This window comes from Myotis daubentonii, chromosome 8, assembly GCF_963259705.1.
Source record: "Myotis daubentonii chromosome 8, mMyoDau2.1, whole genome shotgun sequence".
NCBI classification, from domain to species: Eukaryota; Metazoa; Chordata; class Mammalia; order Chiroptera; family Vespertilionidae; genus Myotis; species Myotis daubentonii.
In genome coordinates, this window is record NC_081847.1 from 69,514,899 (window position 1) to 69,534,616 (window position 19,718).

The 19,718-nt window shown below is 50.4% G+C and overlaps 1 protein-coding gene and 1 long non-coding RNA gene across 4 annotated transcripts in view; one reads left to right on the forward strand and one right to left on the reverse strand.

The window, feature by feature from the left end:
* Positions 1-15,769, reverse strand: part of LOC132239867 (uncharacterized) — a 566,058-nt gene extending 550,289 nt beyond the window's left edge. Inside the window, exon 1 of the long non-coding RNA XR_009454173.1 lies at positions 15,699-15,769. This is a non-coding gene — a long non-coding RNA (uncharacterized LOC132239867). The remainder of the gene's footprint in view (positions 1-15,698) is intronic.
* SLC13A3 (solute carrier family 13 member 3) overlaps positions 1-16,859 on the forward strand; it is a 68,539-nt gene extending 51,680 nt beyond the window's left edge. The window contains exons 10-13 of one of the 3 annotated variants that reach the window (XM_059706863.1): positions 2,496-2,608; positions 10,461-10,622; positions 12,463-12,600; positions 15,134-16,859. In XM_059706863.1, the coding sequence (XP_059562846.1) occupies positions 2,496-2,608; positions 10,461-10,622; positions 12,463-12,600; positions 15,134-15,313 (593 nt within the window). In that variant the 3' untranslated portion in view covers positions 15,314-16,859. The remainder of the gene's footprint in view (positions 1-2,495; positions 2,609-10,460; positions 10,623-12,462; positions 12,601-15,133) is intronic. The other 2 variants (XM_059706864.1, XM_059706865.1) reach the window with 2 other exon arrangements.
* Positions 16,860-19,718: the final 2,859 nt, after the last annotated feature.

The following is a 19,718-nucleotide window of genomic DNA, read 5'->3' on the forward strand; positions in this document are numbered from 1 at the left end:
GGGGACGGAGCCCGCAACCTGGGCATGGGCCCTGAAGGGGAAGTGAACCGTGAGCTCCTGGTTCATAGGCCAACGCTCAACCACTGAGCCACACCGGCCAGGCACTATTTTCTATTGTAGAAAAAATATGGCATATTAGGAAGGATAGTTCCAATTTTGTAGGATGGGGGTTGGAGTGTGGGGAGTACCGCGTGAGGATCGGGAGGGAGAGGATTTCTCGGTCCCACCAGTAGTTCCTGGAGCAGAGCTGGCCCAGGAGGGGGCTGGCACGGGGTCCGAGGGGCTGAGGCTGTGGGCTCTGGCCTCTGCAAAACCGAACAGGCTTCCCTTGTTCCTCCATCTCTGCTCCTCTGTCTTGCTTCCAGGCGCTTTCCTCACAATCCGCTCCATGTGTCATTTCTTGGTCTCTTCATAGTTTCCACTGCTCCTTAGCTTTTGAATGTTGATAGTTTCCGCTTCATTCTAGTTCTTGCCTTTTTGTAAGTTCTGTCTTCACCTTGCTGGTGCCCACTCTCTTTTAGTATCTGCTCCCACGGCTTCTACTTCCTGTCCCCTCAGCCTCCGTCCCTCGGAGCCTCTGTTGCCTCCTGGCATCTGTTTCCTCATAACGTCTGCTTCCTCGTGACCCCCACTTCCTCGAAGTTCCTGCTTCCTGGGAGGATCTGCTTCCTGGGAGAAGTGTCTGTGTCCCCACAGAACCTCTGCTGCTGGCCCCCCTCCTATATTATTATACGACCTCTGTCCATTCTTCTACCTTCAGTTATCACTTCTCTTTGTCCAGTTGTCTCTCTATTGCCCATGGATGCTTCTGAGAGTAAGAATCTAGTTGGTTTGGTTTGTTTGTCTTTTTAAAATAGCAGCTGTATTGAGATATAATTTACATACTGTACAAATCACTCGTTTGAAGTGTACATTCAGTGGTTTTCAGTATATTCACAGAGTTGTACAGTCATCAGTGCTATTTTGGAACATTTTCACCACCCCATGAAGAAACCCTGGTTCATTAGCAGTCGCTCATGCCCCTCTCCTCAAGCCCTAGACAATCACCAGTTTACTTTCTTTATGGATTTACCTATTCTAGGTATTTTATATAAATATAAACATAGTTACGTATGTGATTCTTTGTGACTGGCTGCTTTTAATTAACATGATGTTTTTAAGGATGAGCCATGTTGTAATAACATGAATCAATACTACTACTTTCTTTTAATCCTCACCAAAGGATATGGTGAGAGAGAGAGAGAGAGAGAGAGAGAGAGAGAGAGAGAGAGAGAGAGAGAGAGATATCAATTGGTTGCCTCCCACACACACCATGACTGGGGATTGAAACCACAACCTAGGTATGTATCCCGACCAGAAACTGAACCGAAACTGAACCCCAAACCTTTTGGTGTATGGGACAATGCTCCAACCAGTTGAGCCAGGGCGGTACTTGGTATTCTTATTTGGGCAGATCTTCCCCCACCAGGCTACCTTGTAGCCTCATCGGTTCCTGACCAGCCTGTGGCCTGGCTGCTCTTGACCGGGTCCCATCCAGGGTTCTGTCACCTGGGAGTGGGCTCATAGGACCTGAGCTTCCTCTCGGGCTGGGGCTGCGGGAAGGGCACCAGGACCTGGATGTCTGGTACCCCAGCTCTGTCCCTGATTTGCTGGGTGACCTCCCAGTGAGTCCCTGGATTCTCTGGGACTGGCTTTCCCGAGTAGGTCCCTTAGACACTTCTCGCCTCTGGCTTTCCTAGTGTACAGAACGGGGGTTGCAGGCTCCAATGCCTACAGGGAGGTGACATGTATGGAGGCAGCGGATTGGGTGCAGGGCAATGTGTTTCAGGAAACAAGGCCCTCCCTGTTCATCATTCCTTTCACATTTTTGAAACAGAAAACAGTTTCTGTCTTACATGAAAATAGCAAGTGCCCAGCCCCGTGGAGAACAGGGATGCCCGTTCATGCATGTTTTGTCCGTGGCTGCTTTGTGCCATCACGGCATCCTAGTTGCAACGGAGGCTGCAAAGCCTAAGTTATCCGGTCCCTCACCCTTTACAGAAGTGTGCTGGCCCCTGTTCTGGCCACTGCACGCATCACCGCCTTTGAAAACCTAAAAACCATCCCATAGTTCCACGGGCCAAAGATTCCCATAGCTTTTTTCTCTCCTGAACAGCCTTCCTCTTTCCTTCCTCCCTTGCACTTCCAGTTACAGAGAGAACCTTCTGCCCTGGGTGAGGATGAAAGTAACACTTGCCCAGAAGGACTGTGAGAGGCTGGGAGGGTGTCCTGGCCTGGAGGCCTGCTTCCAGGACACCCCCAGCCGCGGGGCCCCGCTGTTTTCATTCTGAATAGAGCAGATGCCATGCCATGGTGGTGTGGGTTTTCCCCTGCAGCTCCAAAGTCAGATGCTGGAGCCAGATCGTGGCTTCCTGGAGAACCCCGAGTGCCCCCACAAAGACAGGCCTGCAGGGAGCCGTGTCCCCTCAGAGTGAGTGTCTTCTCTCTCTGCCCAGCTCCCAACACAGAGACAAAGCCCCTGCTGACGTGGAAGAGGGCGGAGGAAACCATCCCCTGGAGCATCATCCTCCTCCTGGGAGGGGGCTTCGCCATGGCCAAGGCCTGCGAGGTAAGAGGGGCAGGAGGGCTGCACGCCCGGGCGGTGTGGGCAGGTCCCAGTCCCAGCTGCAGGCGCAGCCGAAGGGCCGGAGACGCCATGGGCCCTGCAGACACCACCCCCCTCCTTTGCCAATCAGGATAATCATAGTTCCCCTCTCAGTGCCCGGTGCTGAGGAGAAAGACAGGAGTAAGGTCTGATCTGGAACCTCAAGGAGCTCACAGTGGACTCGATACTATTGCTGGTACAATAACATCAGGACTCGAGGGTTCTGTGAGCACAGGGGACCACCACCACATACACTGCTCGCCTTGTCCAGCGTGCTTTGCGTGCAGTAACTGCTTTAAACTTCCCAACAAGTCCGTGCGATACATGCCATCGTCCTTCCCATTCTATAGATTAGGAAATGGAGGCACAGAGAGGTTAAGTCACCTGCCCAAGGGCACACAGCTTCGTACTCCGGATTACGATCCAGGAAGTTTGACTCTAGAGTGTATGCTCTTAGCCACTATGATATAAATGTTAGGTACTTTTAATACTATTTATTCAATTAGTCATTAATGTTATTCTAGAGGGTTCTGTGAGCTCAGAGGCAGGGCTGGGACTAGAGTGAGGCGAGCGAGGCACCGAGGGTGCAGGATTTCCAGGAGGCGCTCACGCTCGGGGGCGTCGGCCCTGCTCAGAGGAAGTGCAGCCTCAGTGTCCACCATGTGTCATAGTGTATTACCTCACTGGCCCCTCACAGGACCCTACGGTCTAGGTAATATTTTACCCCCATTTTCCAGGTAGGAAAACCGAGGCTCAAAGTTCTTCCTCTGTGGGGTTGTTGGGAGTAATTAAAGATATGCCGACGCAATCCATAGCAAATAGGAAAAATTAAGCAACCCTCTTAAGATCATAACATCACACTCTGCTTAGGAGCTGAGGTTCAAACTCCTGTCGATGTAATTTCAGAGTCCAGGCTCCTAATGGCTCAGTTTCCAGGACTTCCCAAGTGCCAGGCACTGCTTGAAGCACTTTGCAAATACTGACTTTGTTCATCTTCATAAACACCACTGAAGGAAATGCTATTATTGCTGCCCCATTTCAAAGATGAGGAAACAGGGGCACCTGAAGCTAAATAGTGTGCCTGTGTTTGTGCAGACAGGTGGCAGAGCCAGGATTTGAACCCATAGCTGCTGCTGCTATGCCCCCCACCTCCCAAATCCCTCCCTGTAAGCCCATGCATTTAAAACCACACCCAGCTAAAGGTCAATCTGAAATTAAGGTAATGGAAACCTGAAACAACTCCTCAGATTGCTCTCTTTTTAAATTCAATTTAAAATTTCAGGTTCGAAGTGTTACAGTGCAAGTCAGCCATTAAGGTATACACCAGTCAGAAGCCCAGGTCTGGGACCTGAGTACCTGGATTCAAATCTCAGTTCTATCACCCCTTTCGGGGGCCCTTTGGGCAAGTTCCTTAACCTCCCTGGGCACCAGTTTTCTCTCTGTGAATCGGCTCGAAGTTCTTACTCTGGGGTTGTTGGGAGTCATTGAAGAAGACATACTGGTGCAATCCATAGCAAACAGGAAGTGCTGAGGAGGCACTGTGCATCCTCAGGCCACGCTCAGTGCAGGTTTTGCTTCCCGGAAGCAGGCTCTGAGGTCATTCGGTGACCTTGAGGGGTCGCAATACAGCTGCGAGGCAGACCTGCGAAGCTTCTACCCACCCCACAGAGAGTGCCAAGCTGACCCCGTTGGTCAGGGATGGCCAGGCCTTTCCACCCTGGCTTCCCTCCGGCATCTGTGGACATGGCCTCCCGGGAGCAGGGGTGACCTTGGGCAAGGTAGCCTGGGGTCAGGGGCTGGCAGTGCAGGCTGCCCGCTGCCCGCACTCCCTGCGCTGGGGCAACAAGGCCTTCAGGGAAGGCGGTCTGGGTAGCACACTTAGGTTCTCCACACAGCAACTCTTTTTCTGCAAACTATGTTTTCATTTTATTCTTTCCCCCCCAATAAATAACACAGTTACAATGGTACAGATTTCAAAAAGAGCAAAGGGATGGATGAGAAAAGGTACTGTTGTTGTCTCCTTTTAAGGAATCCCAAAGACCAGAGAGGTTAACTGCCTGACTCTAGGTAACACAGCTCATTGGTAGCAGAGCTGGGTTTTGAACTGGTGTCTCTCTGATTCTTTTCACTACTGTCTTCTACTGGAGCTGTATTAAGGAAGGCTTCCCAGAGGAAGTGACATGCTATCCAGGTCTTAAGAGGACCATGCAATGCAGTGGGAGAAAGCGTGGGCTGTGGAACCAGGCCATCCGGTTAGAGTCTCATATCATCTACCTCTTAGCTCTGTGCCTCCGTGTCCTCATCTACAAAATAGGAATTCAAATGGATCCCAGCTCACCTGGCCAGGTAGCTCAGTTGGTTGGAGCATTGTCCCAATACATCAAGGTTGCAGGTTCGATATCCAGTCAGGGTAATTACAAGCAACCAGTGAGTGCATACATAATTGGAACAACAAATCGGTCTCTCTCTCAAAAAAAATAAAAATAAAAAATGAAAAATATTAGCCCTAGCTGGTTTGGCTCAGTGGATAGAGCATCAGCTTGTGGACTGAAGGGTCCCAGGTTTGATTCCAGTCAAGGGCACATGCCCGGGTTACGGGCTTGATCCCCAGTGGGGGGCATGCAGGAGGCAGCTGATCAATGGTTCTCTCTCATCGTTGATGTTTCCATCTCTCCCTCTCCCTTCCTCTCTGAAATCAATAAAAACATATTAAAACACACACACACACAGATTCCATCTCATAGAGTTGTTGCAATTATTAAGTGAGCCTATTCATACGGAGAACTTAGAGCATAGCCAACATAGCTGGTTATTATGAGGGATGTTGGGGAAGAGGGGAATTCAGGATCAAGGATGACACAGAGGTTCTCACCCTGAGCAACTCTGTGGAAAAACATGTTTACTGAGATGCACCTATTCTGACCCCGAGGGAGGAGGCACAGGGTGACCCCACACCCCAGAGGCTTCTCTGAGCTCAGAGCTCTTTCAGGGGGGGCTGGGCTGCAGGACCGCTGAGCATGCTGGGAGGCCAGTCTGGCCCCCGGCCCGGCCCCAGGCAGCAGGCTGGGATTTCTGTTCAAGGAGGGCTTTGTGTAGCAGCTGCCCCTTTCCCCCAGCTCCTGCTGGTTCCATTCCCTCCCCAGGCGGCACAGCCTGCCCCGGAGGGACCAGAATGCTCACGGCACTTCCTGCTCCCTCGTCCCTGCCCAGTGCCCTTGCCAGGCCACAGTGGCCTCCTGTGGCTTAGAGGCCCCTGGATGGGACCCAGGGTGAGCCTGGCTGTGCGGACTCCCACATGCTGGCTCCGCAGGGCTGGAATCAGATCCCAGGGCTTACTCTGAACTTGGGCAACTCGCTTACACCAACTTAGTGTTCTCACCAGCTTTCTCCTGCTTCAGACTAAATCCATGGCGCCCCCTGCATTTAGACTCCAGGCTGAAGGCTCCCACTGGCCTACCCACAAGCCCCGTCGGCTCCCATCTGTCTCCTCTCATCCGCCCCACGCCAGTCCCACTGCCTCCTCAGCATTCCTCAGCCACACCATGTTCATTCGCACCCAGGACCTCCGGATGGCTTTCTGCCCACCAATTGCTCCCCCTGAGATCTCGGGGTCCTCACCCTTCAGGTCTCAGCTCCAAGGTCACCACCACAGAAGGGGCCTCCCGGCCAGCGTATCTAAAGGAGTCTCCCCACCAACACAGCCCCTCTCCCTCTTACCCCTCTGCTCACACTGCGTCTGCCCCTCAAAGGATCCCGGTCATTTGTTTGTTTACAGGTGTCTCTCTTGCTAGAATATAAGCTCTGCGAGGGCAAGAATCATATCTGTCTTATCCGCGTGTCCCCTGCTCACTGAATACACATTAGCTGGACAGGACCTAGCAGAGGGGCGGTTTTGAGGACTGATGACAAGATGGATGTATGGAAAGTGCCCGGAGAGGGGTGATGCATACCCACCTGGTGCTAACACGGGGGCCACTATCCACCTCACCGCTTTTGTTGTTGTTCTAATCTTACCGCCGCATGGATAAAAACCCGGCCTGACCCTGGCACCTTTGTGTGTAGTCTTTTAGTCTCCACCACAACGAACTTCTCTACAAATATGTTGAGGGGATTGAGGCTCCATCCCCTCAGAGCGGAGTAGACACATGGTCTTCTTCCCGGTCCCTCATTTCCTGCCAGAGAGGATGTTTGTTGTTGTTGTTGTTGTTGTTGTTAGTTTAATTGGAGAAAGTAGCCACTGAGGTGCTTACCAGCCAGACTGTGAGCTCAAAATTCCAATCCTGGGGCAAGCCATCTGACCTAATTGGCAAATCACATCTTCTTGGTGCCCCAGTTTCTTCAACCTCAAAAATGGAGAGAATTCTACTCCTTACCTCCTGGGGTTGCCATGAAGATTAAATAGGTTAATGTTCGCAAAATGCTTACAAGTGAGCCCAGCACAGAGTAAACACAAAGTAAGTGTTGTTAAGTAAAATAACTAAAAATAAATCACATGCAGGGCTTACTGTGACACCGGAACTATTTCTACGAGTGCTTGTTTAATCCTTACCACAGCCCCTTGAAGAAATCGAGGGCCAGAGCGGTACCCTGGTATGAATGTTCACCTCATGTATGCAGCCTTCTCTTGTTTCCTTCTTTTAATCACATTCACTGGCTCTCTCTACCTAAGAATTATTATACAGAGTTGCACACCCACAGCTGAACCTACTATGTGCTATGAGTGTTGTAAGAGATTTTCAAGGGTGTTTTCCATTGAGGTTTCAACGTTAAGCATTTCACTTAGAGCAGTGGTTCTCAACCTTGGCTGCACATTAGAATCACCTGGGAATCTTTTTAAAATCCTGATTTCTGGGCCCCATCCTCCGGAAATTCTGTTTCTTTGTTATGGGGTGGGGCCACAACATTAGTAACAAAGAAACAGAATTTCCGGAGGATGAGGCCCAGAAATCAGGATTTTTCAAAGATTCCCAGGTGATTCTAATGTGCAGCCAAGGTTGAGAACCACTGACTTAGACCATAACACCCTCCTTGTAAGATGCGACCGTACTGTTATCACAGAGATCTAGAAGGGGGCCTGGTGGAAGCAGGACAGGAGGAGGAAGAGGGGAGCACCGTCCTGCCTGCTCAGCCTCCCTCTCCCATCCTGCAACATGACCTCAGGCCCCTCTTGGCATTTCCGAGGATGGTAGCGACACAACTTGACAACCACTGCCCTGGGTGATTTCTGAGTGTTCTGCCGCCTCTGGCATATCCTGACTTGGTGCTACGAATGACAGCTGGCATGCCCTGGGCATGGATGCCCAAGCCCTTCACTAAATGCTTTAGGGATGAGCTCTTTTTCTTCCAATAATAACCATCTGGGACAAGTACTGTTATATCCCCATTTTACAGATAAGGACACTGAGGCACAGAGAGGTTAAGTTACCTGGCCAGGATGACACAGCCAGAAAGGATTAAGATGGAGAACAGACTTAGTCTCCCTCCAGAGCCCTTTCTCCTCGCCCTCTGGCCTTTCCGCTTTGACCTTGCCTATTGCTGATCCCAGAGTCCCGGGACACTGCGGGGCTTTGTGGTTCCGAGGAAACAGAGCTGCTGATCCCGAGGGGACTGGGAGTGGGCAGGTGAGGCCCTGAGGAGTCCCCAAGAGAACCCCGGGCACTTGGAGGCTCTCCTCTCTCACGAGGCTGCCAGACCCCCCTGTGGCTATGGAGGCTGAGCCACGTTGGGATGTTGGCTGGAAGCCCGTCACCCAGAGGTCTGGGAAGTTCTTGACTTCTCATTCATCCAAGTCATTAATATTCCCTCTCTCCAGCCTCTTCCCGTTGAATGGCACACACTGCTGTCCATCTCTTTGCCAAAGCCGTGGCCTCTGGGAAAAACCAGCGGCCCATTTTTTCTGTGAAGGCTGCCCGGGGCCAGGGGAGAAGCGGGGGCCTCGACGCTGCCATGTGCCATACTTTCTAGGCCATCAGACAAGCAGTGCAGGTGTCAAAGAAACCTCAATTTTACACAGTCTCTTTCAAGGCAAGTTGTAGGGACACGTGTACTATTTTATTTATGGAAAAACAGGGCGCTGTGTTCTAGAATCCATCATGAAATTTTAAGTTTGGGATAAGCAGTAGATTTTCTATTAAACATAAAAGAAATGTGTATAGTTTCTTTGATAAAGCAGAGTGTATTGGTACCAGATGGCACGGGGTGATAAAAGGGCTGTGGTAGACATACACTTGATTCTAGAAGGCAGGGGACCAACCCAACTCTGCCTTGGCCAACATCTAAGCCTCTGGTTTTGTTATCTTTGTTAAAAATGAAAACAAAAAACAACCTGCCAGACAAGACCTTGTGGGTTTTTTTGAGATGTTGCTGCATGGCACCACCAGGGGGCCAAAAGAGAGCACAAATTTTACATCTCCAGCTTTGCGGCTTCGGGGTCCTAATGAAGATGTTCTGGACGCCTGGTAGTTTAGGATACATTTGATGATAGGAGGGAGTAGCTGGGGAAAGTATACATACCGTACACTTGTAAATGGAGTCATTCCTGGAGAACTCCTGGAAAGAGCTGGGGATGATTCTGCAGGATAGATGGCAGCGTGGAGTCTGGGGCCAGGGAGGGAACCCTCTAACTCAGTGGTTCTCAACCTGTGGGTCGCGACCCCTTTGGGGGTCGAACGGCCCTTTCACAGGGGTCGCCTAAGACCATTGGAAAACACATATATGATTACATATTGTTTTTGTGATTAATCACTATGCTTTCATTATGTTCAGCTTGTAACAATGAAATTGGGGGTCACCACAACATGAGGAACTGTATTAAAGGGTCGTGGCATTAGGAAGGTTGGGAACCACTGCTCTATCTGGTCCTTTCTCCGTCCTGTTGGGCTCTGGTGAGCTCCGGGCATGCCCTTCACTGAGAGGGGCCGTGGCAGACTGGTGTTCCCGAGGGAGCTCTGCAGGAGCACGTTAGCTCACAGAGGCGCATGGCCCTACGTGTGAAATGCATCCCAGCCATGACGTTTGGCGACTGAGGACATCACAGAAACTTTGCCAGGCTCACACTGCTCCTCCGTGACGCAGGGACAAGTGTCCACCTCATGGGATGGTTGGGAGGACTCAGGGAGCTAATGTATGCAGGTGTCTCGCACCCTATAGAGCCACATTAATGGTGATTGTTATGATAATGAATAATACAATGTTAACAGCGTTAATGTTTGTGTGATCATTGTAATAAACATCCTTTTTATTGATCATAAATATCTACTATTTATAATCATATTGACAGTGTCATATTTAATAGATACTTGATACATGTTTTATATGACATGTGATATAGAGTATATCTTCTATATATTATACATTTGATGCATATTAATAGATAACAATCACAAGGTTAATGTTTTGTGCAATATTTATGTTCATATCATTTTAATTCGTTACTGTCATTGGAGGAATGAGGAGATTTATCATGGAGGATCCAAGTCCCCTCTCCCATTCAAGTTGGAGCTTAGGGTGCTAGACCCAAGTGAATTGTCTAGAGAACCAAATGGGTTAGTTGAGGATCCAAGGCTTTGAGTCCCGGGCCTATAGCGTACGAAACAGAGAAGAGCTCAAGAAGCAGAGATGCTCATTCAAGTCCAGGCTCCATGTGTGACCTCGGACATGTCACTAACCGCGCTGACCCTCAGACTCCCCATCTACGAAGGGATCATTGTCATCATTGTGATTGATCCCAACCCTCCCCCCTGGGCCAGCCCTCAGGGGTGGCACTGGGGTGGACTGGGTGTGAAGAGGTGCCCTCGCTCCTCCCCTCCCCCCGCAGCAGTCCGGGCTGTCGTTGTGGATCAGCGATCAGCTGCACCCGCTGGAGAACGTGTCTCCCGCGCTGGCCGTCTTCATCATCACCTGCGTCGTCATCTTCTTCACCGAGTTTGCCAGCAACACGGCCACCATCATCATCTTCCTGCCCGTCATGTCAGAGCTGGTGAGGGCCCTTCTGGGAATGCGGGGGAGGCAAGGAGGAGCACCCGTCCCTCCAACCACCCAGGTCAGAAACGTCTCCCCTGCTGGCGGGGTCTCCCGCAGGCAGCCCCAGGAGTCACTGCTGTCTTCCAAAATGTGTGAATGGGGCAGAACCCAGATTCCAAGAAAAAACACTGTGGAGTTTTTTTCTTTAAAAAAAATGCATAATCAAAGTAAATATTTTTAAAGTGACCAAATGGCCTTCTTTGGAAAGTTTTCTAGGAAGATATAATTTCCAGGTTTGGATTAAGCAGAAGTAGAAAGTCTGACTAGTCCAATAACCACAGGAGGAACTCTGATGATAGCAAAGCTCTAGCCTCCCTGTAAACCCGGGCTCCTTGGCACCACTGACATGTGGGTAAGTGGTGGGGACAGCCTTGTGCACAGCAGAGCGTTTAGCGGCACCCCTAGCCCCTACCCGCTAGATACCAGTAGCGCCCCCTCTAAATCGTGACCATCACAAATGTGTTCAGACATTGCCAAGTGTCGCTGGGAGGGATACTCATCCCCTGTGGAGAACTATTGCTTTAAAGGTCACCAGTCCTGGAGGGCTGGCGAGGTGAGAGCTGGAGCCTTCAAGGAGCAGAGAGTTCTCAACTTGCCCAAAGCGTTCCGGAGCACAGACAGGCAGAGAAAGCCATCCCACCCACGTGTCAGGTTAGCAAGACCCCAAAACCAAACGCAAACCAGGGGAGAAAAATGTCCTAACTCGACCTCGTGTGTAAATAAAGATGCAAACAGCAAAACGAATCCAGGATCATATGCCAAGAACAACATGTCACGGACAAGAAGAGTTTACACTTGGGATTTCAAAGCTGATTATCCTGAGTTTTACATTTGAATAAATTAAAGGGGTGTTATTACCTCAGCGTAACCCCACATCTAGGGAATTAAGTCAATGTTGCGAGTATATGCTTTGTATGCAAACAGCGACAGACCAGGCACTCGTCTGAACCACTTTGTTTTTCTTTGCTTACTTAGGCATCCTATATAATAAAAGGCTAATATGCAAATTGACCAAACGGCAGAACAACCAGTCGCTATGATGTGCACTGACCACCAGGGGGCAGACACTCAAAACAGGAACTGCCCACTGGTGGTCAGTGCACCAGAATATGTCGTTGGAGAGAGGTGGCCCACTGACGGAGGCCAACCCACAGACACGTTTGACCCCCAGTCTTAGACGTTTGGAAATGTTTGCCAACAGCTGCCATCTTGAGCTCTCCTTATCCCTGAAGTCCAGTGAGGCCCCAACCCAAGGGGCCCCGACTCCAACTGTTAGGACCAGGAAGAGGGCTTGTTATTTTAGAGCATCTGCTTCACCTGGGACCTTGTCAGACATGCAGATTCTTGGGGCCACCCCAGGCCTGCTGAGTCAGCAGCTCTGGGTAAGTGGGGGCCAGCCCGCTGAGCTTTAACAAGCCTCAGTGGCTCCTGCGCGCTCAGATCGGAGGCGTGTCCTAGGCACATCTCCCCAGCCCAGCCTCCCTGGTGACCCTGCAGTGCGGCCCCAGAATGTCACTAACCTTGAGAATGTCTTCTCCATCTCTCCCTTGGTCTGGCTCTCGTCTTCTGTCCATTTCTGTGTATCGTATCTCTCATTTCTGCGTGTTCGTGTATCTGGTTTCTCATTGTCTCTACATCTGTCTTCTCATTTGTCTTGACTGCGCACTCTCACGCTGCCTTTCTCTATCCACGTGTCTTTGTCTCTCTTTCTGTCTCTAAATCTGTCTCCGTGTTGTTCTCCCTCCAACTGTCTCTACCTCTTATGTCTTTGTCTCACCACCCCCTCCTGAGCCCAGGCCATCCGCCTGAAAGTGCACCCCCTGTACCTGATGATCCCTGCCACAGTGGGCTGTTCCTACGCCTTCATGCTCCCGGTCTCGACGCCCCCCAACTCAATTGCCTTCGCCACTGGACACTTGCTGGTCAAAGACATGGTAAGCCTGGGCATTTTCTTCTTCTTCTTTTATTTTTTTTAAAAAAAATAAGTTTTTATTGATTTCAGAGAGAGGAATGACGGGAGAAATAGAAATATCCATGAGAGAGAAACATCAACATCAACTGGCTGCCTCCTGCATGCCCCCTGCTGGAGATGGGGCCCACAACCCAGGCACATGCCCTGATGGGGAATTGAACCAGCGACCTCTTGGTGCGTGGGTTGATGCTCAACCACTGAGCAACTCTGGCCAGGCAAGTCTGGGCATTTTCTAGCAGAGCCCAGAGAGGTGGGTGGACACAGGTGGTGGGCTAGGCATCTGGGCAGGACTCCTGCTCCCCCAGCCACCATCCCCCAATTTCTACGTAAGTCATTCTGAGTGAGGCCAGGAAGATACATTTTAGCAAACACGCTGTTTAGACAACTTCCGGAAACACTGCTTAAGTGATTGCTTTCCAAAGTTTGCTTTGGGGACAAGGGACTTTCCCCTCTCTGTGCTTGCTTGTTGGGCCAACTGCACTGTGCCCAGCATCTTTAGGGAGGAGAAATGCCAGTCCACACCCTGGGACTTGGGTGGCCTCAATGCCTGGCCAGCTGAGGAGTGTGGCAGAAGCCCCCAGAGTTGAGGGGGAGGGGTTTCCAGCTTTCAGCAGGGCTCAGCTATGGGGCAGTGTGTTCTCTCCTCCCCATGCTCCCTGCTAAACCCGCCCCTCCCACCCTCTCCCCTCCTCCTACCTCCTGCTGCCTCTTCCCCCTCCACCCCCACCTGGGCCTGGGGCATTTGGACGCTCAGAATGTAAATAACTCATCCTAAACTGGCGCACCCCAGGGGTGATGTGCTTAACCAGTTCAGGATGCTGGCTTCCAGGCTCAGGGACTCAGCAGGATGAGTGGCCAGAGAACCAGAGTGAGAGGCAGAAAGCGATCCAGAGCAAACAGAGTGTCACACACAGGTGTTAACTAACTACGTAACTCAAGTGGAACTAAGCAGGCATTTGAGCCAGGTTCCCAGGACCCTGGCGAGGGAAGACCCCACCCTCCTCCCAGCTCCCCCAAAGCTTTGGGCTCCTTCTAATCCTCCACACTTGTCAGGGGCTTTAAGACTCCCTAGAACAGAGGCAGCCAGCACAGCGGTTTCCCGGCCTATGCCCTTTCCATGAACCATCTGGGGAAATACTCATTTCACAATTTTACTAAATCAACTTACATTTTTTAAAAACTTAAATAAGAGCCCTGGACCGTGTTGCTCAGTGGTTGGCGCATCAGCCCACGCACCAAAAGGTCACACCTGGGTTAAATCAATACCAGCCCAGGTTGGGGCAGCAAGCGGGAGGCAACCAATGGATGTGTCTCTCTCATCTCCCTTCTCTCTTTCTCTCCCCACCTTCCTTCCCTCCCTTCCACATTCTCTAAAAATCAATGACAAAATCTCCTCAGATGAAGATTAGCAAAATCAAACAAACAAAAAACCTTAAATAACAGTATTTAAAAAGAAAAGTTACCAATGTACATGTAAATGGAAAACCAGTAATGCATGCCATTGATGGCAAGTCTAAAAATACATGCAAAGGGGGAAAAAGCAAAATAATGAAATTCTCCCCAATTACAGTTGCCTGGAGAAGGGTCTTGTTAAAAAAAAAGAAAGTGGAAGCCTGGCAAGTGTGGCTCAGTGGTTGAGCATTAACCTAAGTCCAGGAGATCACCATTCGATTCCCGATCAGGGCACATGACTGGGTTGCGGGCTCAATCCCCAGTAGGGGGCGTGCAGGAGGCAGCCAATTAATGATTCTCTCTCATCATTGATATTTCTATCTCTCTCCCTCTCCTTTCTTCTCTGAAAGTAACAAAAATATATTTAAGAAAAAGCGGGGGCGGGGGGTGGGGGGCAGTGGGAGAAGAGGAGAGAAGCGTTAAGGAAGGGCATGGCAGCCCCTAAAGCAGACTTGCTCTGAGGAAGCGATTTGAAAAGCAACCTAAAGGGAGTAATTTTCTCACGGCTGGATGCTAGGGTGGAACAAACAGAAAACTGAGCTGGGAAACAGGTGTTTTCAGCCCATGTTTGGACTGCATAGTATGAGAGGTCAGCCTGGGGAGGGAGCAAGTGGGCAACTCTTTCCAGCTATTTGAAGAGGTAAACATTTCCAGGAGAAAAAATCTTCCCAGTAAACATTATAGCCTTAACTGTTGCGGGGGGGGGGGGGGGGGGGAGGTGATTTAATGATCAAATCAGACTATTTTCAAGTTGTGTAGCCTTAAATAAGCCAACTTCTCTGAGCCTCATTTTCCTCTTCTGTAAAATATGAATAATAATAATAACCCTTATAGGGCTGCTTTCAGGGTTAAATGACCCTATGACAGCTGCATGGCACAGTACCTGGCCCCTATAAGCCACTCAATGAATGAGGACATTTGAGGGACAGCCTAGGGTGTGTAAAGATGGGAGGGTCTTGGGCATCCACCGAGCTGGGTTTGGGTGAATGGCTTTGGGGTTTTTCCATGCACGCAATGGGCCTCGAGTCTGTGTTCTCTTTCAGGTGCGGACAGGCCTCCTGATGAACCTGATGGGCATCATGATACTCAACATGGCCATCAATACTTGGGCACAGCCCATCTTCCAGCTGGGCTCCTTCCCGGACTGGGCCCAAGACCACTTAACCAATGTCACGGGAAAGCCACCCTCATTGGTGGCCAACGACACCTTGCTTGCCCTCTGAGTCCTCCTTGGAGACTCTGGGCCGGGCTCTTCCAGAAGGCTTTACCAGTACCTGCTCTTAGGACCAGACAGGGTGATCAAGCAATTCCCTGTGATCCAGTAGGCAACACGCAAGGGTAACCTCCGGTGGTCCACTTGGGTCAGCAAGTTCATCACCTAGGACACCTTCTCCTCGCTCATGCGGCTCAGGACTCAGATATTTCCCAGATCTCAAGCTCCTTTATCTCTGAGCTGGAATGTGGTTAGGATGCAAGAGGGCCCAACTCCAGCAACAATAAATAAATCTAGAATTGCATTTGTCTTGAACAGTTGGGATGGGAATCTATCCATCCCCAAGGGCACAGGGAACATTCCCCACGGACTACTGTAGGTTGCACTCGGGGCACACCATCTTGCCTTTAGGGGCCACCTTCCTTGGAGACCTGTCCCAGCTGCTCACAGCTGTTACATGTTCAGTTCAGCGGGTGCCCGTTCTGCACCAGTTGTTTGACTATTTCCCCTATTGAAACCCAGCGGCCAGGGGAATTTTCAACCCATGGAGCCGGGGGGAAGGGGAGCAGGGGTCAGAAGGGACAGATGGCCTCCTGAGGACACGGAGACTTGCAGAGCCTCCTTCCTGCTTCTCCGAGCTCCCAAGCACACCAGGGGAGTTCTAGAACCCCCGCTGACATCTCTACCCAAGCTGTTATGATTCTCCTGTTTAATCTGATTCACTGTGGCCATATTTCTGGAGTTGGGCCAAGCCTGGGCCCTGCCCTCTTGCAGGTGACTCATGGCTCCTCCAGCCAGAACCCACCTGCCTGTGGCCCGCAGAGGCCCGTGTGGCTGCTGGCTGCTGCTTACTCCGCAGCTGGTTCCAACCCTACCCCAACTGGCAAGGATGTTTGATTAGCAAAGACCATATTTTCCAGGGAGGAGAGGAAAGTCAAGAGAGAAACTGGGGACTTGCAAAGGGCCAGGGTGACATGTCGCAAGCAGGCCAAGTCTCACAATCCCCTTTCCAGACAGGGCCACTGAGACTTCCTGAAAGCCAGTGGCTGGCGGGCTCTCCTCGGGGATTCCGTCACTGCTGGCTTCAAGCAGAAGTATCTGGGCATCTCCAGTGAACCACACAGTCCTGGGCCCTGCGGATGCTCAGCAAGTGTCTGTGGAACGAGTGGCCCGGCATGAGCGTAGCACCGGCAAAGGCACTCCGAGGGCCCCAGAGCCTCCCCTCTCCCCTTCCTGTACCTCCGAGGGATGAGGCTCCCTGAGCAGCAGCCTGGGCCTGGAAGGCAGTCCCCAGAGACTGAACTCACCCTCAGTACAGCAGGAGTGAGTCATGGGTGTTTCCCTGGAAGCAGGCTCCTTCCCAACTGAGTAGAATGTCAGTATTTAGTCACAGTTACAGCCCCGGGGGTGAGGAGTGGGGGAAGGTGTGTTCCCTGTGGGACAGGGCAGGAGAGAAGTGCATTCACAGAGAAACCCATGGAACTTATAACCAGATGAACTGTGATTTCAAGTACTTTTGATTGAAAATGCTATAAAATAAAGAATGTTAATCAACACTGGCCCTTTAGATTTTTTTTGCTGTTCTGGGCATCGAAGAGCTTCAAAGCCCCAAATTCCTGAGAAGGGAGTTTCACAGAATTGATTTCCCTGATCTCACTTTCTTACTCCTCTCTGCTCTACTCCAGCCACATACTCAACACCTTCTGCCTCAGGGCCTTTGCACGTGCTGTTTCCTCTGCCCAGAACCCTTTGCTCCCAAATATACTAGTACACTGGTTTCCTCGCCTGGTCTACCTCTGGCAGCACAGGCAGAGAGAACACTGAGTGTGGAGGGCAAACAGAAAAGGGGTCATGGAAGGTTCAGATCATATTAGAGCTTGCAAACTAGCAGTCCCCAGGATTGCCTCCAGCCCACAGGTTCTTCCCCCCCTTCCCCTTCCCCGCTTCCGTGAGTTTTAAACTATTAATTTATTGCTAACATTTTCAATTCAGGAGATTTCACATTAAAACCTGGATTTATGCCGAAACCGGTTTGGCTCAGTGGATAGAGCGTCGGCCTGCGGACTGAAGGGTCCCAGGTTCGATTCCGGTCAAGGGCATGTACCTGGGTTGCGGGCACATCCCCAGTAGGAGATGTGCAGTAGGCAGCTGATCGATGTTTCTCTCTCATCGATGTTTCTAACTATCTCTCTCCCTTCCTCTCTGTAAAAAATCAATAAAATATATATATATTTAAAAAAAAACAAACAAAAAACCTGGATTTATGCTTCTCCTGGAAAGGAAAATACCAGATCTTATTGCTATCTGGCAACAATTGTTTGGAGTTGAGTAATTGTGGTGGGAGAACTTAAGTTGGAAGGTGAACCTCTGGTTTGCCACAGTTCCCACCACTCCTTAATGTACTACACTGGCTCCCTGCATTAGACTCTGGCACTTTCCTGGCTTCTGAAGGCATTTGTGTCTATGACTCCTGAGCAACATGACCTAGAACAGTGGTTCTCAACCTTCTGGCCCTTTAAATACAGTTCCTCATGTTGTGACCCAACCATAAAATTATTTTCGTTGCTATTGCATAACTGTAATGTTGCTACTGTTATGAATCGTCATGTAAATATCTGATATGCAGGATGGTCTTAGGCGACCCCTGTGAAAGGGTCGTTCGACCGCCAAAGGGGTCGCGACCCACAGGTTGAGAACCGCTGACCTAGAAGGTCCATTTTTGCTTTCGTTCACAGTTCCTAATGACCTAGAGCAGCGCTCACAGTAGAACTTTCTGTGGTGCTGGAAATGGTCTATATCTGCCTTATAGGGTACGGTAGCCACTTGCAACCCAAGTGTGGCTAATTGGAATTGAGATGGGCGGTCAGTAGAAAACACACACCGATTTTAATAACTTAGTACAAAAAAGTGAATGCAAAATATCCTATTAACACTTTTTATATTGACTACATGTTTAAAGGATATTATTTTGGATATAATAGGTTGAGTAAAATATTTTATTAAAATCAATGTCACGCCCTCATGAGCATTGCTCAGTGGTTAGAGTGTCAGCCTGGGCACAGAAGGGTTGCGGGTTCAATTCTGGTCAAGGGCACGTACCTGGGTTGCAGGTTCGATCCCTGGCCCCAGTGCGGGAGGCAACCGATCAATTGATGTGTCTCTCTCACTTCGATGTTTCTTTTTCTCTCCTCCCTCTTTCTCTTTCTCTCTCCTTGTTCTTTTCTACTCTCTCTCTGAAAATGAATGGAAAAAAATATCCTCGGGTGAGGATTTAAAAAAATTAATTTCACTTTTTTAAGTGGCTGCCAGAAATGTTTAAATGGTTCCCATTCTGCTTCTATTGGAGAGCACTGTCTATTTGGGAAGATTTCAGCCACCTCTGCATATTCTCAAATCAAGTACATGGCAGTGACGTGCTACACCCACAGGCTGTAAAATTCAATGACTCCCATAGTGTATGGGCCTCTGATTCTGGTTCCAGATCTGAGGGTTTACCACTTCCTCTTCCTGTCCTGTCTTATGGCTATGAATCCTCTATGCAGAAATTCCCTTCAACTACGTTGATTCTATTTTGGTGATTCAGAAGCCGCTTCCGGATGTTGTGGGCCTTGAAGTCAAGCCGGCCTTATATAGGCAGAAGTGGCTGCCTACATGTGCTGAGAAAAGCCAAAAATATCTTCTGCCCTTTCCCTGGCTATTGCCCCCATCCGCCCAAATCTTACACATCCACCCGGAGGCCTTCGGGCAATGACCAACATGGGCCTTAACCAGTCAGTTCCCTGATGCCAGTGCAGAAACTGGGCAAATGCTGGTGTCTTCCAGGGCACTGTGCTGCTCATCTCCAACCAGCACCATCCCCTGAAATTTCCCAGGTGAGGGGACCCTGGTCAGGGATCTTGCCCAGTGGGCATCACAGAGGCCTGTACGGTCAGGTCTCAGCAGCCCGGAACACACGCAGGCATAGCTGTCAGCCACGGTGAGGAGCAAGCAGGAGCATCGAGCTGTTGTTTACTGGGCATTCTGCATACATTATCTCACTAAATCCTCAAGGCCACCCGAGAAATATTTTCCTTACAGCAGAGTCCACACAAGTTCAGAGAGGGATAGTGTGTTGTCCAAGATCACACAGCACACACAGTATGTGGAAATGCTGGGCCTCGTTTTCCAGGGGCTTCAACCTTCAGCTGGAGCAGAGTAGAAGCTGCCCTTAGTGAAGGTGTCTCCACGTGGCCGGGCACCGCTGTTTGCACCTGGACCGCGGTGCCCCTCACCTTGGCTGGATGGCTCCACTGGCACATGCCTTTGCTGCTCTGGTCCATTGGGTGCCCCGTTCTCTGCACACTGGGTGCCTGGCCTGCCTTCCTGGAGGGGTTTGTGATCTGGGAAGGATGTTAGGCTCCCTGTGGGCCCAAAGT